We start from the raw sequence: 26,972 nt of genomic DNA on the forward strand, positions 1-26,972 counted from the left end.
CACAAGAGGGACAAATTTTAAATCCTGAGGATTTAGTCTCAGCCACAGTGGCTATGTATCGTGGTAGCTCCTAAGCATACGTATAGATGTACTGCCAAAAGGTGTAACAAAAACAACTATTAACACTAACTAATGAATTATACTAACCTAACAACCATTGCTCAGTGTGCAGAGTACATGGATGCTACGGGGGTCTGTCCCACTGCCATGGGCAGTAAGGAACTGGTTGGGCCCTATATGCCCTCAGGTTGTAGCTGCAGGCATGTCCCCAAGAGACAATGCTGGCCAAAAGAATCCAAACTCATGCTTGGGGGTATACACACACAAACACTTCAAGAACTGGTTTCCTTTACATGTGTACTGGTGTATCCCTCACGTTGATATTTTACTGTGTACACAGAGGATTTGTTACACTAACTAAAAACTCATCCTTTGAGTACTACAGCCTTGTCAGTGTCCTGTGTTCAACCAGGGAACAGAGCAAACCAGGAGCTCAGAATGGCCGGTATTGCAGGCCATTGCATTAGAAAAGGAAAGACATCACTGCTGCCGCTTACTTGTCTTTTGTTTCAATCCATCACCACATGCATCCAGATACCTTTTCTAATAAGTTGGTTCTTTTATTGCTACTGTATAGGACAGGTACAAAAATTCCCATAAGGAAATAGGCAGTTCAAAGACAGCAGTGCTGGAAACGAAGTGCAGTGGTTTGGACTCTAACATCAGACCGTTTTATTAACATGTGCATTAAAACAAGAATAATTCAATGAAATTAGTTCTACCAGAGTAAGCAGAGGTCAGTTTTCTATATGGTTAATGTTTCATAACATTCCTTTATTCCATTCATAAGCACCTTTTCAACAACTCTAGCCTTTGAGAAATTAAAATGCTCTTATTGGCTGGCAGAGACTAATGCCCCAATCCTACAAGCTGAGCCATTTGGGTGTACCCCTCCGCCTGAATAGAGACATATTACTTTCAAAAGATATCTGCACATGAGGCTCAGCTGGCCAGACTGTGTTCAGGGTCTGATCGTGAGGGGTGCCAACCATCTGCAAGTCTCCTAAGCCAATGTAAGTTGTGGGTGCTCAGCACTTCTCAGCATCACGACCAAGATACTGACACTTCTTCACAACCAGTGCTAAGAAACGAACTCCTGTTCCTTTCTTGCAATGAAGATAGGAAGAGATTCTGCCCAACACTCATTCCTATTGCCCTTTGCTGAAGATTCCAAATGAAACTTCCAGTTCAGTGGCAGTATGGCAAACAAGTAGCTTAGTGATGTGTGACAGTGTGCAGCCTTTCCCTCACACCAAACTGGCACAGAGAAATGTCGCTAGTAAAGAGCAGGTTTATACAAAAGGAAATTTTCAGAAAACATTACACACACACACACAACTTGCAGCAGTGTGAGGCTTCACACAATCATATAAAGGCTGATGAGTCCTAAAGCCTACAGTCCTCCTAGTGGGTACTATCTGACACACCACACATTACTGCATAATAAAGTGACTTGTTCAAATACTATCAATGAGCAGATGCTCCCACAAAATCAAAGGAGTTAAAATTTCAAAACAGACCCTGTTGAGCCTCGCTATGGCAGCACATACACTAATGTCAGATGGAAATGTTTTGAAGGTCAGAGATACAACTGGCAGGATTTCTGCAGACAGATGCTTTGCATGCGTTTCTTGCCCCTGTTGACAACCAGCACTGCTTTGCAAAGCCCATATTGCTCACTTCTGTCCATCTACAATAGAGAAGCTTCAGCCTCAGGTATTCTTTTTTTACTTTTGTGGGTCACATGCTGAGTTTAGATCTTATTTCAATGGTCACAAAGTTAATTGGTATTACATATTTTTTTAAATAGCAATAAAATTAGTAAGGTAAAAAAAGTGCTTCTAACACAGAAGCCAAGGGTTCTTTGGACCGGATAGGTCAATGGATTTATACAGACTTCTCTGTATTATGAGCATTATTCTGAGTAGGGATCATGATCCACACTCTGGAATGACTACAGCTAAGTGTTATATACATTCATAGCCTATGATCTTGTGGCTGTTTTTTTTATCTCCTATTAAAAAGCTCCAAATGCATATGAACAACATTGGGCAGTTGAATGATATGGATCCAAAATGTACAAAGTTACAATTAAAAAAAACTTTTTGGAAAAAAAGCTACTTTAGAGAGGCAATAGATATTGTCTGAAAAGTCAGTCACTGTTTTACACTGAAAAGACCTAGTCTGACATTCAGACTTCCTCCCTCACACACACACTTACCCCGAAGTACATAAATAGAAAAGAACTCCCACATCTGTCCATTTTATCCCCATTAATTTAAAAACAGCCAAAAGGATTTCTTGCGTCTTTCCCCATCTCTTTTTTTACACACCAAAGAGCACAGAGCAGCAATATACGATTAATATCAAACTCTTTAAAAATAGCAATATCTAATGCAGTGACACCAGCCTGTTCAGGCTACTGTACTATTTTACTGGACTCAGTGCCAACCACTGCCCATGCAATTGTGTGTATTCTAACCCACCATGACACATGTTGCTTCAAGTCCCAGGATCACAATCACAACTGGTTCAAGCTCCATTGCAGATCAGAAGGCATTCCTTAGAAGGGATGATAGGGAATGGCAGTGTTCATCGTTAAGGTAGGAAAGGTGAGTTTAGAATACCAATCAGTCACCTTTAAGATTAGCACTGAGAGGCACAGTCTACCTGATGCTCCAAAGCAACAGTATTGAATTGTTTTACAGAGACAGACGACATTACCATAGTGATTGCTAGCAGATACTGCTCTCTCTTAACATCTCTTACAGTATGATGAGATGGAGCAACAAATCAGTGTCTCAGTTCTAATTGATCAACTATTTGAGTATTTCCCTGAAACGGAAAACTGCTGTTTGTATTGTCATAAGTACTTCTATGATGTACAAAGAAAGGAAATATTAGGTAAAAAAGATACAAATAGGAAAGGGCTTTTTTGGATCAAGCATGTTGGGTAGAGACAACTTGTTTTAGTTGCTTAGCTGGGGTTATGACGAGAAATGTGATTCAGTTAATAGTTCTTCATATCACTTTGATATAGATGTTTACCAGAATGTAATCCACAGATTGTAGGTGTAGACAATGGTAATGTAACCATTTAAATCATCTCAAGGCACTTCATTTTTTTAAATCATTGCCTTTGATAACAGTAATTTCTCATCAATCACTTCTAGGGCTCCCCTGCTAAGAAATATCTTAAGGTGACACTAGCAGCTCCATCTAAAAACATGCATACAGGTCAGAATAAAAAGATGTGGCCCTGGGAAGTCCCTGTTTGAAATTCCCTGTTTCAAAACTGTGATGCAGAGAGAATATTATCTTAACAGCAAACATACTTCTCTAATGCAGACATACTCTGGAGTGCCCAACACTAGCAGACCAACTCTGGGCAGCATCGTTTTGGTATGAAACACTAACTCCCTGCAGTAGCCAGGCACCATTGCCAGGAAGGAGTGGAATATCAAAGGGCATGTAGTGGGCTATTTGCATAACAGTCAGGAGGTGCAATGTACATCTCACAAGAGCAGTTTTCTCAAGATTTATCCTTCTCCAGAGGTCCAAGTCATTCTTCAGCCCTGAAATCCTGAGTTTGGTGCTGCATTCTTGAGTGAACACGCTCATAAAAGAGCAGGTAAGCACTAGATGAAAGCACTTCTTGCAAACTAGCTTTGCGCACAGTGTCATCTGAAATCCACAACCACTGGTTACTGACCGAGAGCGCGGTCTTGGGAGAAGGCGGAGAGCGGCGATATGTCACAAAGTGTCCAGAATGCATGTCCCCATGATGAACTACAACAGCCATCAGACGGTAGAGGTACACTGGGGTACTGAAGGGCAAATGAGAGAAAGGAAGGGGTCAGCAGCACTTGTGTATCAAACATGTACCTGGAAAATCCCGTCACTTTATTTTCAGTAGCAAGTTCATTTTAAAGCATGTTTTTCATTCTATGGACCCCCTTCATAAGAGATGTCCTCTCACAGCAGCACATTCGCTCATAACTTCCCAGACCTTCACTGTGATTGTCAAAATGCTTCACTCTTCTCCAATCAGCAGGACAGAACTGGTGCTCTGAGTATTAATGAAAACAGTTTCTGGAATGTATTCTAGAGAGGGCCACTGCATACTGTGCAGCACACTGGCTCTGAATTTTGCAGTGAGGCCCCCCACCGGTTTCCTTTAGCATGTGAATGCTAAGTTCTACAGCAGTGTTAGTGGTAAAAGTTATCCCAGGACATGGGATTTTAACAGAAAAAAACATAAAATTACACGACACCATCCCTATATAATAATGGAAGCCCTCTCAAGTACTTGCTCCATGCACCTGTTTTTCTAAGCTGTGAATCTCACCAAGCATGTGGGCTATAAAACAGCCACTGCTGCCCCTCCTGGAACAGGACACATGGGGCGAGCAAAGGCAGGGAATATCTCAAGTCAGTATATACCCCAGGGAAAAGATACATGATTACAGATAAGACAGACATTATAGGAACTATATATCAGCCACATGGGAAAAGTGAATATTCTCAAACTCGGAGTGCTCTGGGGAAAATATTTAACAGGACAAGTACTAGGCCTGATCATCACAAGAGTGAAGTGTCCACCGCTCCAACAGAAGTCGCAGGGAGCAGCAAGGACACAGCTCCTCTGAAAAACAGGCTCCTTAAATACAAGATTTTTTTTAAAAAGTCTACAAGAAATGACACACTCATTTGTTCTCAAAAGTCAAGAGAAAAGAAAAGGGAGATATCAGTGAAGAGGCAGCAGTTACAAGATAAGGGGGAGGGATAGCTCAGTGGTTTGAGCACTGGCCTGCTAAACCCAGGGTTATAAGTTCAATTCTTGAGGGGGCCATTTAGGGATCTGGGGCAAAAATCTGTCTGGGGATTGGTCCTGCTTTGAGCAGGGGGTTAGACTAGATGACCTCCTGAGGTCCCTTCCAACCCTGATATTCTATGATGGATCTGCAGTAAGAAGCTTGCTGCACTCCTGATTTTTTTCCTGCAGCAGCCATCAGAGCAAAAACAACCAGAGAAAGGAGATTTTGAAATCTTCACTTATAATTCACGCAACTCCTTTTACTAGCTGTGGACACAGGGAGCAGAACTGCCAAATCACCCAAACAGAAAGGGATAGAAATCCTTTCCTAACGAGGAGGACATTTGCAATAGCTTGGATAATGGTAAATTCTGTGGCTACTGAATCACAATAAAGATGGAATAAAGGAAACTATAATTTACATCAGTTTTAAGCACAGGAGAAATTATGAAATAATTTCAAAAATCTGATTTACCTGCAATCTGAAACCACTGCAAGTGGGAAAGTTATCGGGGATGTTAATAACGAAGGAGAGCAGGCGCCATTCATAAAGAATGATTTAGTGCTACATGTCTGCTCCAGATCTGCAAGAGAAATTATACATTCAGGGATTTAACTGATCTGCAGCTTAACTATTAATATTACAAATAATAGCCCTGTGCTCTCTATGGCACCTTTCATTAGAGAATCTGAAAGCACTTTACCAACATTAATTAATTAAACCTCACAATCCCCTAATGAGGAAGGGGAACATTATATCCAAGGACACTGTTAACAGCTCATAGTAGAATGTGGCTGCAAGAGCCCTGCTCAATTTGGGTTATTTGAAGTAGTAGTTAGCTTTCGATTCAAGTAATTATTTGAAAACTTGGGACCAGCAGCAACAAGGGAATTAAGCTCTAATGATGTGATACAATATAGCCATATAGACTGGAAACAGTTTGCTCAAGAATGTGAACATTTTGTTTATTTCTTTAAGCAAAAAGTTGTGGCGTTATCAAGCAAGGGCACAGTCTGCAAGCCTAGCGCCTCCTCAATGGCCGTTCCTGCCAACAAAAGACTTCTTTAGAGCTGAATTCTGACTTTAATGGGCACCCTGCGCACTGAAGGCTGCCTGGATCCAGGGCCATTTTTCCTAATGCACAGTTTTTGACACATGATCCTATAAACTCTTTCCCATGTGAACAGGCCCCCTGAACGCTATGGGATTCCTTGCATGAATAAGGGTTTGTAGGATCAGGCCCTTTTCGTTAAACGCTGTGTAATTTACACCTCAAACTGCCCTGCAATTTCAACATTCGTTTTGACACAGGATCTGATTGTGACCACATTCCATGAGAGCTCCAGGGTCTGCACTCCCCCTGCAATACAGCCATAGTTGGAGCTCCCTTGATTTAAAGGAGGTGGGCTACTAACAAGACATTCTCTGTGAGGGCCTATCGACTCTGGAACTCATTCATCCTTTGGGGCTAAAGCCACCCAGTTCTCCACAGCCCCCTATGCTCCTAGTGTTTTGGAATGGGAGTGAACAGTAAATTTGTAAGAACTGTATTTTAAATAGATGTCAAGGGGCCAAAGCCTGCTGGGAAAGGGGATCTTTCTAGGTTTTAGTATAAATCAAAATAAATATGTTTTTTCTTATACACTGACAAACTACCTGATATTTTTTATTTTCAGACCAAATACCTGAGGCTTTTACTGTTGACCCATCCTTTGTTTCAGACGACATCCGTGGATTGCCTTTCTGGTTTAGATCATGCTGGCTTGATTTATGGACAGGGAGGTGATATTTGTAGATGTCCATGATCAGGAACTCATTGAACTGCACATGTTCATGATGTTTCAGAGGCATGCCTTGGTCTGACCAGCTCAGCCTTTGCAGATGGATACACAGACACTGAGGGAGCTTCAAGCACATTCCACAGAAATACAAAGTCAATGGACATATTAAAAATAGGAAGAAACGACTGCTTGATTTAAAAGTATATTCTTGGAACCAGAATTGAAGTCCAAGAGAGTGAATGGAGAAGTGGATCACTAAACTAGTTTCTCATCTGCTACTATATCCCCATTAGAAGTAATACCCATAATACAAAGTATAAAGCTGACAGTTAGAAGAGAGGTTCCTAATAACACTACCATAATTTATTACGTAGATGGACAAAATTAACAGGGTTTGCCACAGGTGGGAAAAGTCAATAAAAACACATGCATGTTTCTAAAAGACTCATCTGAAATCTTTTTAAACTTGTCCAGTACAGACCAAATATTCTGATCAATATAATCCCTTAGGGACAGAGGATCCGGGTCCCTTGCAGTTAGTTCTACTATACTGTAACCAGAGCTAAGTTTTCATGTGCAATGTTTTTGTGGCTGTCAGAGTGAAACCACCAAGCGCCATGGAAACCAGAGTCAAACAGTTACATTGTTTTACACCCAAAATGCAGCACAGGGTTTTACTGTCTCTTTCAATTAAGTTATTAGTATGACTGTCGTGCCTAGGAGCTCTAGTCATAGACCCAGACCCAACTGTGCTGTGTGCTGCACAACCACAATGTTTCAGCCGTTTATTACCATGTTCACCCACCCAATCACCTCCATTCAGAATGGGGGTTATTTATTTATTTTAAGAACATGCAATTGCTTAGGGATGGCAAAGTGTTTAACAAAATATATATAGGAATTACTGAGTTCACCACTGAAACACAGAATCACATATTTTTATTGCTAAATCTCAAAGGACATATAAGCCACAACTCAGCAATACATATGTTTACACACACTGTAGAATTAAGGTGAGATTATTCATGTGTTTAACGTTAAGCATGGGCTTAAGTGCTTTGCTGAGTCAAGGTGTTATGGCATACAAAACTGTCAAATGAGCTCACATTTAAGTACAAAATAGAGTACGAATGGTCTCCAAGCTCAGTGCCAAGAAGGGGGTATCAAAATAACAGACTGAAGAGATAAGTCACTGCATTGTTTTAGAAGACACTACTGTAGAGGCTTTACAAATAAATTTGCAAGATCAATTTGTCTTACCTTCCCTAGCTTTAATTGTTTAACAAATGTTGTTCTCTGATTTTCTGTGGTTTGCCCATTCAGTGTTCCTTCTGCCTGAATCTGAAATCAAAGGAAACATAATTATAGCCATTTAATTATCCATAATATTAGATTACATAAACCGATATTGGGGGTGTGCATATGCCAAAAATAGTTTCTCATCTAGGGCTATGCGCAGGTTTAAACAGTTTGTTTAGATTTAACCATTTGCCAGCTGTTTGTAACCTTAGGCGTGCATGAGGATTAAGCAGTGAAACTAAATAGAAACATTTATAGAAAGTGCCCATGAAGACAAAAGTTCTGGCTTCAAGTCTAATCTTTAGCCATTCTCAGTCTGATTTTAGTCACGTTACTCTTACTCCCTGTGCTACAGTCAAGTTACAAGTAGTTGTAAAACAATGTTTAGAGATCAGAAAAAAAAACCTCACCAGGATATTATAAAATTTAATACTTGGCAATCACTGAGTATTCCAGGATCTGTAAAGTGCTTTACAAACTAGGATTCCTAACCCCCTGTGAGGTAGTATCCTCACTGCAGAGGTGAGGAAACCGAGGGTTCAGTAAGTCAGCAACAGTGCATGGAGTAGAACCTAGGAGTCCCGACTCTGAGACACCTGATCTAGAAACTGACCTGGAAGAGTATATACATTAAAATTACGTACTTTAGTGCAATTGTCACATACAACATCCTTTACTGATTCAGAAGAGATGAAATGGTGGAGGCAGTGGTCCAGTGTCATAGGACGACCCTAAGTGTGAGAAAAAACAACTTTGCACTGATTTTATGATACACACAATTAAATTCTGTTAAAGGATTTTTAGTCATCTATTTATTAGGAATTAATACATTCTGAGCTAAATCCTGGCTCCTCCGCAAAGCTAGAGTAGAAGGGCTTTGAGCAGAGAACATATACCAGGTTGGTGGGGGAATGGAAGCCTCCTCCTTCCACCCAGTCTATCCTTGGGAGCTGTTATAGTCTATGTGTAGTAGTAGCAGCCATAGGATCGTAAGACTGGAAGGAACCTCAAGAGGTCATTTAGTCCAGTCTCCTGCACTAAGGCAGGACTAAGTATTATCTAGACCATCCCTGACAGGTTTGTCTAACCCAGAGGTTCTCAAACTGGGGGTCGTGAACCCTCAGGGGGTTGCAAGGTTATTACATGGGGGGTTGCAAGCTGTCAGCCTCCACCCCCAAACTCCAGGATTAATAATAGTGTTAAATATAAAACAAGGTTTTTAAATTTATAACGGGGGGGGGTCACACTCATACGTTTGCTGTATGAAAGGGGTCACCAATACAAAAGTTTGAGAACCACTGGTCTAACCTGTTCTTAAAAACCTCCAGTGACAGAGATTCCATTACCTCCCTCGGTAATTTGTGTCATGACATTTCCTGTGTCATCTTCTTAGTGGGGTTTTGAACCAATGGATCCCTGCCCTCTTACAATGCTTCCCTCCACAATTACACAGTGCCCCATGAAACTCCTTCCGCAGCCCTACCCCTTGCCCTGCAGGAATGTGGTCTTCTGGCTCTATTTTACGTCTCATGCATCAGTTGCTTTCTTGCTATTTTTAGCCATCTTTTCGATGGCAAAATCTATACTGCTGGTGAGCTGGGGTCATCTTCAACTTGGTACAAAAATAGGAAACTAGCACAGAAAAAGTGTCAAAAGCCTGGTTCTGATCTCCCCTAGGCATTGGCACAAAACTCCTATGAATGCAAATTGCTGTTCCATGAACACACAAAGGAAATAGCAGACCCCTTGTCTGGAGACACAAACTTATAGCACACAGTATATGAGGGGCCCAAACTTTGCAATACTAAGGACCACACAAATTTTGCATACAGGTGGACTATTTGTAATCTAATAATAACTTTGCACACAACCATAATATTTGTCCAGACTTGTATCTCCTTTACAGCAGTGTTTCTCGACAACTGCTACGTGGACCGGCACTGGTCCCTGAGATCTACCTGACACAGTTTAGGATGGCAGCAAGCTGGTCCCTTGTATCAAAAAGGTTGAGAAACACGGCTTTAGAGATCAACAGAAATGACTTCTTTATTGAAATCACCAGCTCTAAAAGCCTAAAATTTGGCACCTTTGTCCTCACACTAATCATAGGGAGAAAGCAAGCAGAAGCACATACTAGGACTTTGCAGGAAACACACGGCCCTCAGGTTGCACTTTGGTATCTCTAGATATGCAGACAGGGCCAAATTTACTACTGGTGTAGGCAGACAACTCCACTGATATCAATGAAGTTACACTTGGTTAGCTAAGCTAGAAATTTGCCCCATTATGTTCAGAGTAACTAATACTGAATCAGGAAAATCTACTAAAACAACAACAAAAATTAATAAAATGTAATAACATTAATTCTAAATTACTGATTTACAGTTTCACTCCATCATTTTAAATTCAGGCATAGGACTAGAGTCTAGAATAAAGCTTTGACTATAAGGCAGCATGTAGTACAGAATGGATCATGCTTCAGCAGAAAGCACATACCCACATGGCTGCTGGAATACTCAGCGAAAGACTGTCAAATGTATCACACCTCACAGGACTCTGAAAGAAAACATTTCACATGTCCACAGGGTTATAGTCCACCTTCAACCTAATGAAAACAGGCCTGAGCACTCGCTACTCCTATGGTCCTATGTGGGAGTTAAGGGTACTAACATCTCACAGGACTGGACTCTAACTAGATATAATCTGATCTGGATTTGTAGTTCTAAATACAGCAAAATTAGTTACAAACAATTCAAAGATCTGGTAAAAATATCTTCTGGTTAGTTCAGTGGAGGGCAGGTTCATTTTTTTCTGCAAAGAAAGAGTTTTGGAAATTGTTTTGTAAATATTTGAGTAGAATTTTTCCATGGCAGCAGAAGATATTCTGTAAGCATTAGGTACTGTTTCCTCTGTCCAGCACAGAAGTCAACACTCCCAGCCCAATCCAACATTTACTGCACAAGAATTAACAGGAACATTGGCTGTTTGAAGACTGAATGACCAAGTCTTAAAATGCTACCTGTGCTACCGGATTTCTCTTATAACACAAATGTGTCTGCAAGTGAAATTCAAATACTAAAAGCAATATTTAAGTTATAAAACAAAGCATGGTCCCAATTTTGTATTTTTCATTATTATTATTACATATTTGTAAAGCACCAATGCTCTCCTAGGCGCTTTACAGACAAATATGAAAACAAAGTTCTTGCCCTGGTGTGCTTACAATATAAGGCCCCACTCCTGCAAATTTTCAGGACTGCACAAAATAAAACAAGATGGTACTTGTTATTAAAAAATCCTCTAGAATGTGCTTTGATTAAGTTTTCCTTTTTTACTTGTTTATAATTAATCTCAAACATACAAATTCTTGTACCTGGTGTTTGCAGTGTTTGCAAAGCATGTTACTGGTCAGCCTTCCATGAAAAGGATGTTGAGACTTCCAGTGACTCGACATGGGGTGAAGTGACCCTAAAATACAGAGATGTAACTGTCTTAATATTTAGTACTTCCATGTTCATCATGATCATTATAATAGCTGGATTTTTTATTTCTTTGGGGTTGGTTTTTTTATAGCTCTTAAAACCCAGGTTTTTAAAAAACACTTCCCTTTCTGTTTACAAATCTTTAATTAACATTGTCTTTGGAGACATTTAAAGATAAATTCCAGGTCACTAGAAACAGATCAAATAATAGTAATATTACTTCACTAAGTAAAACAACTACTGTTGCCATGTCTATAAGTAAATATGCACATTTCACATTTTTTCAAGGGAGAAAATGTTACCTCTTGTCCTGCAGCTTATTTGCTTTTGGGTTATTTCTGGCTGCTACAGAGGGAAAAAGATTGTATTAAATCTCACCTTACAAAATACAAAATCTTAAATATGCTCTCATTTTAGTCTAAAAATTGTACCTTTAAAAATTAATATTTAGGGACAACCAATGAACTGAAAAGCAATTAATTTAAAATGGATAAAAGAAGTGTTTTTTATATAACGCACCATGAATGTTGGAACTTCTAGCAACAAGATACTGAGAGCTTACAACAATTGATAAACGCTTAATAGACAGAACATCCAGTTATATTAGACAGAATAAAAATGTAGAAGAGATTTAAACCTTCATGTTTCAGGGAATAAGTCAACTGCTAATTGTGGAAGTTTAGGAGTTTGTTCCATAATTGTCCATTATATAGTTTCTTGTATCTCGCTCTGAAGCACCTGGTGTATTGACAACCGTTAGAGACAGGATACCTGATTAGATGGACCAATGGTCTGGGCCATTATGGCAATTCTGACAGTCCATCCATACAGTATACTGAGATTCTCAAATGGATGGTGGTGTGGGCCCAATCCCATGTGATGCTGACTGCCCTCAACTCCCAATGATGTTTATGGGCATTGAGGATGCTCAGCTCCTTGCATGACTGGGTCAATATAAATGCAAAGTACTAAAATATTATATTGCTTTGAAAAGTTTTCTTTTTCAATTTGCTAGTTTTATTAATTCATTTTTATCCAAAGATGGAAGAACAGCATTGCATATTTAGTATCTAAACAGGCTCTATCACTTTAAAGGAAAGGAAAATAAAATTTTTATACAGTTTTACCTCTAATGAATGCACGTCAAACAAATGTGTGATCCGGGGCTGACGATCTCGCTCATCTTCCAACGAAGATGTAAGGACATGGAATAGTTCATGAGCATCCTATTAAAGGGGGACATGCAATGTAGAGGGGAATCAAACAAGACAACATCAACAAACATACCAAGAGTGTGTGTGCACATAGGAATCTGTCATGGCAAAATGAGGCATTAATTTTTCCTTTAAGAAGAAATTATTACACTTTTAGGACCCAGTTAATTTAATAATAACCACTTAGGCTGAGATATGATTGCCCTCTCTAAATACATTTAGGAGTAAACACAAGAGAGGAAGAAGAGATATTTAAGCAAAAGGACAATGTTGGCACAAGAACAAATGAGTATAAATTGTCCGTGAATACATTCAGGCAGGAAATGAGAAGGTTTTCTAACCATTAGAGGAGTTTCAGAGTGGCAGCCATGTTAGTCTGTATCAGCAAAAAGAACAGGAGTACTTGTGGCACCTTAGAGACTAACAAATGTATTTGGGCATAAGCTTTCGTGGGCATCCAATGAAGTGGGTTTTAGGCCACGAAAACTTATGCCCAAATAAATTTGTTAGTCTCTAAGCTGCCATTACAGGAGTGAGATTCTGGAACAGCCTTCCAATATGAATAGTGGGAGCAAACAATCTTACTCGTTTTAAGATGAAGCTTGATAAATTTATAAACGGGATTATAAGATGGGGTTCCCTGCAATAGCAGGGGACTGGACTTGATGATCCCTGAGGTCCCTTCCAGTCCTATACCCCTAGGCTTGTGCTACAGTTTTGCCAATTTTCTGCAAAGCTAAGCCCACAACAAATGTACATTTGTTCTAAATGTATTTATGGCGTATAACACTGAAAGAATACTGGTGTATACACACACACACAAATAAAATTTACTCACAATAATGACCCCAAAGCCTGCTTTCCACTGAGGTCAATGCTGAAATTGACTGACTTCAATGAGAGCAGAACTGAACCCTTAAGTAATTTGTTTTGGATATGAAGTATAAAATATACAACCTTATTTATAGAAGAGACAACTGAACCAATTTACTGACCTCAGACTCCACACACTTAGGAGCAGAAAACATTTTTCAAATACAATAGATTCTGCTTATTCTCCTCGGTTGCCATGAAAAAGTTGCCTTTATCCAGCAGTTGCTAACAAGGAGAAGGCAGGTTTGTGAGGCTGCAGCGAGGAAAGGAAGTGCTGGGATGTGCCTTCCCTGGCTGCACCCCTGCAAACCAGCAGGATGATGGAGTTTCTATTGGGAGCTGGGGGCTCATGGGACTGCATCATGCCCCTCCCTGTGCTCTGTGGGGGTCAGAGCTTAGCATGTGCCAGCAATTCCTTTCCTGGAGAGTTCAGGGAGAAGTGCCATGCAGCTCTGGCATGTGGGCTGCAGTCCCCCTCCCCACTATTGCCCTGTCGACAGCCTCTTACCTCCTGTGCCATCCCTGTGCGGCAGCAGGTTTGTGGGCCTGCAACCCCAGAAGAAAGCACTGGGATGGGCTGAGCACGAGCCACAGGCAGGTTTGTAGGGTTGCAGCCAGGGTAGGTACCCCCCAGCACTTCCTTCCCTGGCTGCATCCTCACAAACCTGCCGACACCTGGGGCCTTTCTTCCAAGAATCAAAGAAATGGTATTACTAAGTAGCATGCCGTTGCCAATATCTGCATCCCGTTAACATTAAAGTCAAAGCGATGGAATTGGTTCCTGGCAAAATGCTGCTATTAACCGAAGTTGTCAATACCTATGTTGCTATTAAGCAGAATCTACTGTACTGGATTTGTCTGCACAGTTTGCAGACATTTGCACTGTGTACAAGATCTAGAAACCCCATCGGTTATGTGTAACTAAATCTGTGAGCCTTAAGAAAACACAGGGAACTTCCTTAGAAACAGAAGCCATGGCATTTTATTATGGCCCTGTTGAAGTCAATGGCAAAACTTGCATTGACTTTAATGGGGCTAGGATTTTACCCCCTGGGATCTTGTCACTACTGGCAGCGTCATACCAAACACTGACAGTTGAAAGGAATTCAGAGTCTGAATCAGGCGTCTCTAAAACAAACTGAAGATATCATGTATTAATCACATTGCTGCTTTCTTTTAGTTACTAAAGATAACTTTTCACCATGCTGAAGAGGATTCAGATTTGATACTCAGATCTATAAATACCTTATATTACACAAGGCACCAATCGTCACAGTATCTAAGCTCAAACATATGCTATAATCTAGTTTGAATTTTGTAATCACCTGCTCTTCAAATGATGAGATCTGCCACCTGTACAGTCTTAACACTTCTAACAAACAGCTTGCATCCAGGACATCATCTTCTGTGACCTCTTGGCAGGATAAAGCTGGAGGTATGAAATTTAAAATGATAAATGGAGCCACTAAGATTGGTTAGATCACAAAACCAGGATATAGTGGGCCTAATTTATTTTCACTTACAAACACAGAATGACTTGTTAACACATGCTTAAGTACAAGGAGCTGGCCCAGCCAGTCTGGTTGCAGGGACGTTCTAAACCCACTGACCCACAGCTGCAGTTATTTCTTAGTTATGTCTGAGAAGAACAATTTGTAGAATGCTTTTTTTCTCCTTCCTCAACAACTGTACATGTCTGTAAATCCTTGTTCTCCAGTTATATTTATTTTAAAACCTCGCCCTCTGATCTCTCCTTTAGCTTCCATAACAACAATGCAGGTGGGGGCAAGACCCTGGCACTTCATTCAACTTTACAACAATTCGAATGGAAAAATCCTTTTTCAAGGAAAGAGGAGAGTAGAAGGGACTTGGAAAATGAATGTAACCTAAATATGATTTATCGTAGAGGTTTGAGAGATTCCTTGGTGGGACTTAGGAAGGACACTAATAACCTGAGGGTGCTGCATTGACTCAATAGTAATGAAAACCTGGGCAAATAAAAAACCCTCAGCTTACAACTGAGTTAATGGACCCAAAATACAGTCATTTCTTTGTACACAGAGAACACCATCAAGTCAGCTCATTAAGTTTACCTATTAAAATCGCCCAATCTTCATTAATGTAATAAGAAATTTAGTTGTCTGCTCTTTTCAACTAACATCACATATGCTCTCTCATGGATTTACTTGAGAAATTTCCACATTAAATTACAGTAAATGAAATTACTTTGATTGAATTCTGAGTGTGACAATAGTTGTGAGACATTTGTGATATTAAAAATAAAAGATTTCTTAACTTTCTCATTTATACTAAGCACCGTGCAAATTAATTTCTTAAAAACAGTAACATATTAGGTTTTATTAATTATTTTCTTGTTAATGTAACCTAACCCCTTAAAAGTTTAACAACATGATACCTTTCAGAAGGCACAGCAAAGTAAGGGACAAATATTGGTGCTCCGATGATTCATTCTGATCTGTCTTGTATTGGGCTGTAAAGTCCTCCAGCCACTTGATGAAAGATGGACAAGCAGATAAGCCTTGCAGCAAAGAGTTCATGAAACAGGTGTTTCCCAAGTTGAGAAGGCCAGGCACAAGCCCTAGAAATATGCATTAACAATTTACATTCTAGAGTCTAGGACAGGTTTTGTTTTGTTTTTTTATTGAAAGTGATATGATGTATGTGATTTGGATTTTGACCTATCTTTTATTTGGTGTTTACAACTATTATTTAAGAAATTAGAAGACACTCAAACATGCAATATTGTTATGGTCTCTAAGAAACATGCCATTGTAAAAAAAAAAAATTTAAACTTCCTCTGAAAAATGTTCTTGACTGAATTTCAGAAAGCTATACTTTAACACTATCAAGCATGGATTACTGTAGGATTATCTGCATATTACCATATAAACTGGAATTAACAACTATAATGTATTTAATTTTCAATCTGTGACTTGTAATACTATCTGCAAGGTCGAAGGCCCTGATTCTGGGGTTCTGCCTCATGACTGCGATTCCTAGGTACAACAATAATACATATAATAAGTAGTAATAATAAATAATAATAATAATCCTAATATTTACATATGTGCTTAAGTTTTACACATCTGAATATCTTGTATGAGTCTGTTCAGATGTGTGAAGTGAAACACATTCAAAAGTGTTTCCAGGATGGGGGCCTAAAGTATGTGCATTTGCACACCTAGTATCAATTTAGTGAGCTCTCCTTCCCTATGAGATTAGTATTGTATTAGGGATGCTCTCCAGTTTTCAAAGATTTGTGTAATATATTTCTTTACTCTAGCTATTTTTAGTATGAATATTTACTTTCCAAAGCAGAAGACATTCACTTATCCTGTGCTTATGTTCAATCAGAAGGTGTTTATTTTGTGTATTCGTTTAAGTTTTATTGAATTTCTGTAGGTAATACAAACATATTACAAAACACATACAAAGCATGCCTAATATGTATCATCATACTTTTAAAAAATTTAAACTAACATAACCAGTACATATAAAGATCAAATCTACATAGGAAATAAAAATCTTTTATTGATACAGACTAATTCAGATAGGCAGCAACATGATTCACTGACCAAAATTTATATTTTGCTATATAACGAAAGGTTTTACAAAATCTAGTGATTACAAGTGAAAACATTTCCAACATTCAAAGTCTTAGCTCAAAAGAAATTCAAACCCACAATAAAATGGAAAATTTATTATTCTCTCATCCTTTCTAGAGAAGATTATGAGAATTTATTCATCATTAGCACACATTTTTCTGTTACTGGATATGGATAATTTTGGTCAATTTAGAACTTTCCCCACCTTTCCTGCGTTTCTTTCTTTCAGTGATGGGACCCCAGAGAACATATATGCCTGCTGCCAGAGCAGCAGCGATTCCACCAACAACACCCCAGTTCTTCATTACTTTATGCCTAAAAGAGTAAGGGGAAAAGTCGGCTTGTTGTCTTCTACTGGAAAACCAGTAACAACATTAACACATCATATAGGAATTACAGGCAAGGACACTGTAATACCCAGAACACTGATATTTCTGTCCCGTACAATCCTATTTTTGTGTGTTTTTATCGCCAATCATGTCTTTGGTAATTGTTACACCATCAATACATCTCTCATGTAAAGGAAGGATCCAAAGTTTGCAAATCATAGGACTAGCCTTCTGCACAAGCTGCTAACATATGGTCCTTCTGAGTTGGGGTGCTGAGCTCAGGCCAGTCGCTCTTGGGCTGGCAGTATTATAGACACAAGTGCCCGCTGTTCCCGGGTAGGTGGGGCGAGGGGAGGATCTCTCTGTATACATGGTAACATACAAGAAATAAATCCTGGTGCATGGTTAAAGTCAACCTGTCATTTGACAAGTCAGTAAATTAAAGTTCAGAATAATGCCAGGCAATCGGATTCCACATGTAAACACCCCCCCCCCCCTTAGCTCGGAGGCAAATTATTTTCTGGATGTGTAACCATGGCAAGTTCACCCGGGGCAAGGATCTGTAAGGAATCCATAACCCAGTTCCTAGGCGAACAGAAGGTGTAACGACCCCTTGGAGCCGTGAAATGACCTGGGCTGATCTTGACGCCCTAACGGTCACCTCAGCGGAGGTAAAACATCCACGTACGTCAGGGGCGAAGAGGACGCGGCAGGTCGCCTTGTGCTCCGGCCTCCTGGCCTGTGATGCGGCCCCGGCCCCGGCCTCCATGGGCGGGCCCCACCCGAGCCCCACACTCCCCTGTGACCGACAGCCCCCGCCCCCCCTCCGGGCCTCCTCTCCGCTTTGCGGCCGCCCCGCCCCTACTCTCTTCCTACCCAACCCATGTTTCCTTCCCGCCCCTCCCCTCGGAGGCGGCTGCTGTAGCCCCCCGCCCCCGCCGTTCCTGACCTGACCGCGCCTCCGGCCCGCAGGAGCCGCCTGACCGCCCTGTCCGTCTCCCCGGCCAGCATGCCCCGAGCCCTTCCTGCTGCCGCCGGGCGGAACCAAAGGCACCGAGAAGCGCGGGGTCCGGGGGGCGGGAGATGGAGAGGACCGGAAGCGTCCGGGCCGGACTCGGTTAGCGCATGGACCCCCTAGCAACGGGCTCCTGGGGAGGGGCTGGTTGCTACGGCCTGGAGAGTGGCCGCAGGATTCCTCGCCTACCCCCGCCCCAGCCGCGCTCAGCGGAGCCGGGTGTATCTGGCCGGGCAGCTCAGTAGTGGAGTCAGCTGCCCTCAACGTATTGTCACTGAGCCTGTGGGAGGTTTGCTCCTGGTGCGAGACTCCCAGCTGGCACTAAAGGAAGAGCCCAGTTTCTAGCTGGGCGAGAAGAGCTGGAAAGCACAACCCCTGACAGATCCCGCCCGGGAGGCCAGCAAAGAGCCAGTAGTTACTGTGGTTATAATGGAAATTTACCATTTTAAAGCTAGTCTCACCATTTTAGGGGGCCTGAGTCATGCTTTTTGAATGCTTGGGGTCACTTCTAACAACACTGCAGCAGCCGTTCAAAACATCATCGCAGCATCGCGAAATGTCGCCAGAAAATGTCTCTGTGGTGCCACAAAGTGTCACCAGGAAATGTCACTGTGGTGCCTCAAAACGTTGCCCCGAAATACCTCTGTGGCAGTGTAAATGTCTCTGCATTGCCACTTGCTCTGTGGCCACCTTTCATACAGCAGCAAGACCATGGTGGCCATGGCATGACTGTTTGAGTTCCCCAAGCTGATGGGTGGATTTCACTCTGAATAAATTTCAGAGCCAACTGACTTAATTTACAAGTTAAAAGGTGAGTTTTCTAGCTACCATTGCTGGGAAGCTACTCAGCTGGGATCTGAAGACAAGCTGGGTTCTGTCTATCTCATGCATCATTGCTAGTAGTAAAGATGTTGCCGTTGGAAATTAGCTGTCCATGTTGTTTAATGGCCTGCAGAATAGAGGCTCCAGCTCTTTGTCCTGTAATGTGATTGGTTCCGAAGAGCTGATGAGGAAAAGTTAAAAGTCAGATCCGGTAACCTTCCTCCTATGAGTAGTTCCACTGATTTTAAGAGTGAGTGCCGTTAACTTGAACAGAGTTACTCGTGTGAGTAAAGTGAACATGATTTGGCTTTTGGTTTTATCGATAATGTAAGTGGATGTGACAAAGTATAGGCCAATATAATAAGCAAATTTTTTTTTAAAACTAAATCTTGAAAAAACAAGTTACTGAAACATTAATAGAATACTTCTGAACAGTTAAAAATCACAGAAGGGCTTTCACTGTTCACAGACTTCAGTGTTTGTCTTGCAAGTCAGGGATGTCACAAATGCCTAGAGCAGGGCAGGATTTACTTTCTTTAGGCTGCTTTTAGGGGTACATGATGTTTATCATCCACTCTAGCAAAGGTAAAATAGAATTCTGGGCTCAACAAGTCAGCCAGAGAGATTCACAGACTCTAGGACTGGAAGGGACCTCGAGAGGTCATCGAGTCCAGTCCCCTGCCCTCATGGCAGGACCAAATACTGTCTAGACCATCCCGGATAGACATTTATCTAACCTACTCTTAAATATCTCCAAAGAGGGAGATTCCACACCCTCCCTAGGCAATTTATTCCAGTGTTTAACCACCCTGACAGTTAGGAACTTTTTCCTAATGTCCAACCTAAACCTCCCTTGCTGCAGTTTAAGCCCATTGCTTCTTGTTCTATCCTTAGAGGCTAAGGTGAACATGTTTTCTCCCTCCTCCTTATGACACCCTTTTAGATACCTGAAAACTGCTCTCATGTCCCCTCTCAGTCTTCTCTTTTCCAAACTAAACAAACCCAACTGGGGGGAGGGATTGCTCAGTGGTTTGAGTATTAGCCTATTAAACCCAGGGTTATGAGTTCAGTCCTTGAGGGGGCCACTTAGGGATCTGGGACAGTTCTTTCAGCCTTCCTTCATAGGTCATGTTCTCAAGACCTTTAATCATTCATGTTGCTCTTCTCTGGACCCTCTCCAATTTCTCCATATCTTTCTTGAAATGCGGTGCCCAGAACTGGACACAATATGCCAGCTGAGGCCTAACCAGCGCAGAGTAGAGCAGAAGAATGACTTCTTGTGTCTTGCTCACAACACACCTGTTAATGCATCCCAGAATCATGTTTGCTTTTTTTGCAACAGCATCACACTGTTGACTCATATTTACCTTGTGGTCCACTATAACCCCTAGATCTCTTTCTGCCGTACTCCTTCCTAGACAGTCTCTTCACATTCTGTATGTGTGAAACTGATTGTTCCTTCCTAAGTGGAGCACTTTGCACTTGTCTTTGTTAAACTTCATCCTGTTTACCTCAGACCATTTCTCCAATTTGTCCAGATCATTTTGAATTATGACCCTATCCTCCAAAGCAGTTGCAATCCCTCCCAGTTTGGTATCTGCAAACTTAATAAGCATACTTTCTATGCCAATATCTAGAGAAACTGATACAGAACACTTTTCTTTCAATAAATATTTATTGATGATTTTGAATTCTTCACGTGTATTCAGTTTAGGGTTGCCAATATTGGTTGGATGTATTCCTGGAGGTTTCATCACATGATGTTAATTAAAGATTAATCTTTAATTCCTGGAGACTCCAGGACAATCCTGGAGGGTTGGCAACCCTAATTCAGTTAGGCCCAAATCCTCTCTGCTGTGCAAAGCCAGAATAAACAAGCATGCCTGGCACAGTGGCTGTAGGAGAGAAGATAGGGGGAGAATCCTCCCAAGGTGTGGAAAGGCAGTGGATCTGTTCAGGAAATGCTACTGCAGCCTTGAGGCTATTCCTGTCCAATTTATCTCCCCAGGGACTTATACTGTGCTTATCAGCACAGTGTTCCAAGTGCCACTGTAGTATCTCCCGCTCCCCAGCTTTGCCAAGGACAACAACTGGTAGCCTATCATTCCACCTCCAAGCCCATAAGTATGGGGATGCTGGAGAGGATAGAAAACTAGAAATTCCTGCCCCCCTTGCAACTGCACCCTACTGGTTTTATTGAGTCTAAGTCCCTGTGCATCTTTGGAAGAAGGGCTAGGATCAGGCCCATAATAATTTGGGATCTCACTCAGTTTTGTATTAATTTATTTTTAAAATATTTGGTTTACCTTTAGGATCATTCAGTGAAGATGATTCACTTCACTGTTATGAAAGAAGGTAGCTGGATGGCACCTGTGACTTTTGAGAGCACCGCAAGATGTCAGCTGCCACTCATTATTAGGGGCCTTGGCAGTTAACAGTCCTTTTCGTTTTCAACTAATTACTAAATTGATTCTAAGGGCTTTTGTTAGCCAAATGTCTGGCATATTAGGTGTCTTTCTGGGTGAGCCCCTATTTGTCTGAGATCATTCAGTGCATGGCAGAATGACAGAGGAGCAGCTGTTAGAGAGAAAGAGAGCAGCTGGAAGGATAGGGGGACTAGACAGCAGGGGTTTGATAGAACCAGGGGAGCATTAGAGAGAAGATGGAAAAAAATTTAAAAAAAGAAACAAACCTAGGCCCGGCAGCTGTAGGATACATACTGAATGTATCATTCTCATAAATGTCTAATGCCTATTAAATGCTTAGTGCAGGAGGAGAGGAACAGTGTAGGGAACCTTATATTGCTATTTTAGACCTTTAATTTATTGCATAAATTGTCTTATCAAAAGGCACCTGGCTTAGTAAAGAAGTAGTGTAGTCACTGTATTGTTAAAAAAAAAGTTATCTCTTCTACAGAATAACCTTTTTCAAATAGGACATTAGTTTACAATGCCATTTGCTACCAAGATCTTGGAAGAAGCTGTAGCTATATACAGTTGCTGTGATCTCATCTTGTCAGAGACAATTTTGTGGATAAATTTCACTCTGGGATTAGGTCAGTCTGCTCTGCTGAGCCCATTCTGGTTAAGGGCTGTAATGACTGCTTTCCCTTAGCAGTTTCAGTTCAATAACTCCCCTCATTGTAATGGATTTATCTGTAGCATTTTACTCTGTGGAACATAGTAGCCTTCTTGGATCATTTAATGAATTGAACTGTTTGCCTTAACCTGGATTTTCTGAAGAGAAGACACAAATCTTCTTGAAATTTATGATTAAATTTTGTTAGGTGGTCAAGGTCAATCCTATCTGCTGAAGACTCTTTAACTCTGTATGTTCTGTCTTGAACTATTATCTTTTATTAAAATAAATGTATTGCCTTGAAAAAACATTGAGAATCTTTCTATTCCAGGGTTATGGACCTCTTTCATCTCTCTGTGCTTAACCCAGTAACATTGTGCCACCCTTATTCAATCTGAGTAGTAGTTTGCTCAATGAGTAAGGGGACAAAATCTGCTTCTGAATGTTTCCAGTATTCAAGTGACATGACAGGGATGTGTGGAGGGATGCTGGCTCCTGGGCTTGCTTTACCTAATGCTGGGGGTGGCATCAGACCTTGCAGCTGCCCAGAATTATGGAGATGGTCTTAAAGTCACCCTCACACCTTTTCCATCTAGGCTCTGACTCCCGTGCTGCATCTTGTCAGAAATGCAGGCTAGAATCTAGCCCATTGTTTCCCATGGAGGAGAGGGGAAGTTCCAAATTGTTTCAGTGCACAGTGTGCAAATTTGCCATTTCTGGTTATAGTGAAACCTCTGAAGTTATTTTGTAGGAATAAGTGACTTCACAATAACAGAGTCCGTCTGTGAATTAGGGAGCAACTGTGTCATCCCTAAAGAAGATGGGAAATGTATCACATGGCATGTTCTGCTATATAACTCCTGCCAGCCCTTCTGTACCAGCAATGCACATGTTAAAGTATGTGCATGGTTGGAGGGACTGGCTGGCCAAAAAGCAGCAGTGCTAGGGAGCAGCTGCTTCCCATAGGATTGTCCCACCACAGCCACATACAACCTGAGTATCAAATTGCTGCATAGGTTAGTGCTGTTCCTTGCAGTACTGTATAAACTCCCCATCCATGGCTTTCACCACACTTGAAAGATGAAGTGCCAAACAGGCATGGAAGGGGAGTCAGGAGCAACATGGCCACTGAGTCAGCCATCTAAGGGGTGGGAGGCTGGTCAGTACACAGAAGGCAGGCATTCAACCTGGATGTTCCTACATATGCAGGGTTGGGACTGGGATTCTCCATAGATCCTCAGAGTCAACATTGTTCAGTGATCATGCCCTTGCTGCTTCTGCCTACACAAACCCTGTCAAGGGGAGAAAGCAATACTATTTCTTCACTGTCCTCCTGGCACTTTTTTCGTGTAATTTTCTCTGTTGGGTCTTTCTGTGGAAAGGAATAATTGATATATACAGTCACACACAGCTAAATTACCTTTTCCATCTATAGGAAAATCCTGTAGAAGGAGAATATCAACAGGAAGAAGTGTGCTAGGTTGATGGTGCATTGTCTCAGATAATGAAGTTACATATTTTGCACAAGTTAACTCAAGTACAGGTGCACACATGTGTAAACACTGTAAGACCTCTACAATAGATCACCTTTACTAGGCAATCTCTTGCCTTAAGAGACTGCTCCAACATATCTCCAAACTAATGGCTTGAGCCTGCAAGCTTCATTCATGTGAATAGCATGCAGTGAGTTCACACACATAAATGTTTGCAGGCTCAAGGCCTATAGGGTGGAATTTTCAAAGGTGCCTAAGTGAGTTTGGCACCTAACTCCCATGGATTTTCAATGAGGGTCAAGCACCCAACTCCCAGGGTCACACAAAATAGGTTTTACTCTAATCTAGCTATCCTCATAATTATGTGTGTAGGTGCTGTCTGTCATTTATCTAAATTCATTTCATTTTCTGAGAAACGCCCATTAAAGCAAGCAGCTCTACAGCTCAGCCAGTAAATAGCTCGTCATTTTAAGGACCCTCTGCTGCCCATTTTGTGAGTAGATTCACCCCAGATAACTTTAAACCTCCTTCTATTTGTGAGTCCTCATTGGAATGTTAACTGCATTTTCCTATAGTGTTTAATATTCCCTGAGACGACATCTTCCTAATAAGCAGATGTTTTTGCATTAAATATTGATCACAGGGACTGCAACTGTATAGGATAAGAATCCGATAAAATACTAGAGCAAAAATACAGCAGCCACCCTGCTAAAATAATAGTAAGGAACCTGTGAATTTCTGTGGCCAGAACAACCTCCTACCCTGGACCTCCATCAGCAGCTTCTTCTCTCTCTCTTCCCCAGGTCTTCTCTTCCCCCTCCCTTCCCTAGCTCCCTCTTGGCTGCCGCTTTGTTTCGGTGGCTGCTGGTGCAGCTACTGCTGCTGTAGCGGAGGGAGCTGTCCAGCAGCCAGTGCTCCTGAAATCCCAGCATTTCTCCATTAACCACAATGTAAGAGCAATGAGAACAGCTCTACCAAACCCAGCCTGGCAATGGAGGATGATTTATTCCAGCTAAGACAGCTGCCGTAAGTAGCAGGGGGAGACAGAGACACACCGGGATTTTTTTTAACAAACTGCAGGGTGCGAATCCTAGTGATTTTTTGAATTGAAACTATTCCTGGGAAATGGCTCAGGCCACAGGAAGCAGGCCATTTTCCTAGTCTGTCTGCCCAGGTTCAGCATCCTTGACTCCCTGGAGCTGCTGTAGGGAGCTGTTTGCTTTATTAACTCACCCAATTTTTATTTTTACTTGAACTTCGGGTGGGTGGGTGTGCATGTGGGAGGTGGTTATATAATCTCGGAGGGTGCAAAGCATTCTAGTGAGAGGAAACATTAGCAATGCATTTGCAATGTGGATTGCATCTGTAAATAACATCGTGCCAAGGTAGGCATCTTTCCTAGCCTTCTACTTCATGCAGCCAACTGTTTGCAGATCACAACATTTCTTCAAAGGGTATGTTTGCAGCGAGGACCACTGGTGTTTGTAAACTGTGTGGTTTGAAGAAGCAGACATTGCTGCACAAGGAATGTTTGTGCATGACAAACTCCTTGCTGTTTGTACCTAAATGCTAGATCTGTGTAAAGAGCTGATAACCCGATTGCTGGCTTTGTCATTTTGAAATGCTTTCCCTTCTTCTGAATGTGAGAGGTGTCCTTTAATAATTACATTTTCTCCGTGCTTTGTTGCGTTGCTGCTTAAAACACATCCATATTTATAAAACATTGACTCACAAAGGCAGAGAATAAAAAATTGAACTGAATTAAAAATATTATTGAGATGAAGTAAATTAAATAATTTAGTTAAATGTTTAATCAGTTAGGCATATACAATGACATGAACTTCAGGCTGTGTTGAAAACCATTTGTTATGGTGCATTCTGCTTTTCATTACAGAAAAAAGATGCATGTTTTCATTAGGCCATCTTTTTTCTAGTCTGTTATTTTAATGTACTTAATAATTATCTACAGTTCCTTACAGTGTAGGAATAATTGGATTTATTCAGTATTGTGGGGTCTTGCACAAAAATGCGGCTCTATAAGGTGCTTCAGTAGTGAAGAATTTTCGAGGTATGCATCAGTAAACTCATCACTGTGTTTTTCTTCTATTTCAAATAGTTTCACAGGTTCTTTGTTCAAAAGCTGTGTTTTATTCCTTACAATGAGGTTTGGGGACAGGTTCTTCAGTCTTTACTCAGGCAAAACTCAATGGGATTTGTAGATCATTTACAATATGTTTGTACAGCATCTAGCACCATGATGCCCCAAACTGGTCACTCTTTAGGTACTACCTCAATATACTTGTTAAATAATAATAAATAATTATTAATATGTGGGGTTCAAGATCAGGCCCTTTATTAAGAGACAGGTATTTGTTAGCATATATTTTTGTATGCAACCTTAAATAATACACTGTAAAATAGTGATATATGTTGTATGAACAATTTTCATTTATAACCCCAAAAAGAAATTGGGTATGACAGGCCAGATCCAAACCCCACTGAAGTCAATAGAAGTATGTCCATTGACTTGAGGGGACTTGGGGTCATGCCCTGGGAGTGCTGAAATTCTAGCATGTGGATTTACTATACAGATAATGGTGCTGCTAAAAATAGCAAAAATACAACAGAAAACAAGTCAATTCAGTTCCCGCATAATTAAGTCTGATGCTCATAAAGCTTTTGTACATAAAATATGAATGAACATTCATATTAATTGCCTTTTGATAATAAAAATCTTACTGAAGTACAACTTTCAGTATGTGTTTGTGAGCATACATGCTTTGTAGATCATATGATGACTACATATGCATTCTGCTGACATTATTATAATGACAATTCTCAAGAGAATGTAAGGAAGTTGTAAATTATTTCATTCATCTTTTAAGGCCAGCAAAGGGAAACTCAAAGCAATTCTGGTTTTACTGAGGTCAAAATCCATTTGGGAGAATTTAGAATTAAATTTGCAAATGGAGTTGAGCATAAACCTGAACTGAGAACCTTTTTTATTTCTACTGACTGCAAAAATCCTATACATATCCCACATCATTAACAGAACATGGGCTAACTCTTAGTTCCACTGAAGT

The 26,972-nt window shown here is 40.9% G+C and overlaps 2 protein-coding genes across 10 annotated transcripts in view; one reads left to right on the forward strand and one right to left on the reverse strand.

Moving 5' to 3' along the window:
• Nucleotides 1-580: 580 nt before the first annotated feature.
• On the reverse strand, nt 581-18,550 carry USP30 (ubiquitin specific peptidase 30). 5 transcript variants are annotated; one of them, XM_044990473.1, is made up of 13 exons: nt 18,431-18,550; nt 17,358-17,467; nt 15,943-16,125; nt 14,852-14,955; nt 12,567-12,665; nt 11,742-11,784; nt 11,331-11,425; nt 10,454-10,513; nt 8,602-8,688; nt 7,919-7,999; nt 6,563-6,782; nt 5,352-5,460; nt 581-3,887 (listed from the first exon to the last, which is right to left on the reverse strand). In XM_044990473.1, exons 1-13 carry the CDS (start codon nt 18,490-18,492, stop codon nt 3,623-3,625), a joined length of 1,518 nt encoding a protein of 505 aa, XP_044846408.1. In that variant the 5' UTR covers nt 18,493-18,550; the 3' UTR covers nt 581-3,622. The 5 variants fall into 5 exon arrangements, with proteins under 5 accessions (XP_044846408.1, XP_044846410.1, XP_044846411.1 ...); XM_044990475.1 differs by having other exon boundaries at nt 17,358-17,843; nt 18,431-18,493; XM_044990476.1 differs by lacking the exon at nt 18,431-18,550 and adding an exon at nt 18,170-18,247.
• Nucleotides 18,551-18,655: 105 nt separating this feature from the next.
• The window catches only part of LOC123350861 (SV2 related protein), a 49,497-nt gene continuing 41,180 nt past the window's right edge, over nt 18,656-26,972 (forward strand). For 3 of the 5 annotated variants that reach the window (XM_044989657.1, XR_006573859.1, XR_006573860.1), the window contains exons 1-2: nt 18,656-19,307; nt 24,693-24,915. In XM_044989657.1, coding sequence (XP_044845592.1) covers nt 24,881-24,915 — 35 coding nt within the window. In that variant the 5' untranslated portion in view covers nt 18,656-19,307; nt 24,693-24,880. The remainder of the gene's footprint in view (nt 19,308-24,692; nt 24,916-26,972) is intronic. The other 2 variants (XR_006573862.1, XR_006573861.1) reach the window with 1 other exon arrangement.

Source organism: Mauremys mutica, chromosome 16, assembly GCF_020497125.1.
Source record: "Mauremys mutica isolate MM-2020 ecotype Southern chromosome 16, ASM2049712v1, whole genome shotgun sequence".
Taxonomy (NCBI): Eukaryota; Metazoa; Chordata; order Testudines; family Geoemydidae; genus Mauremys; species Mauremys mutica.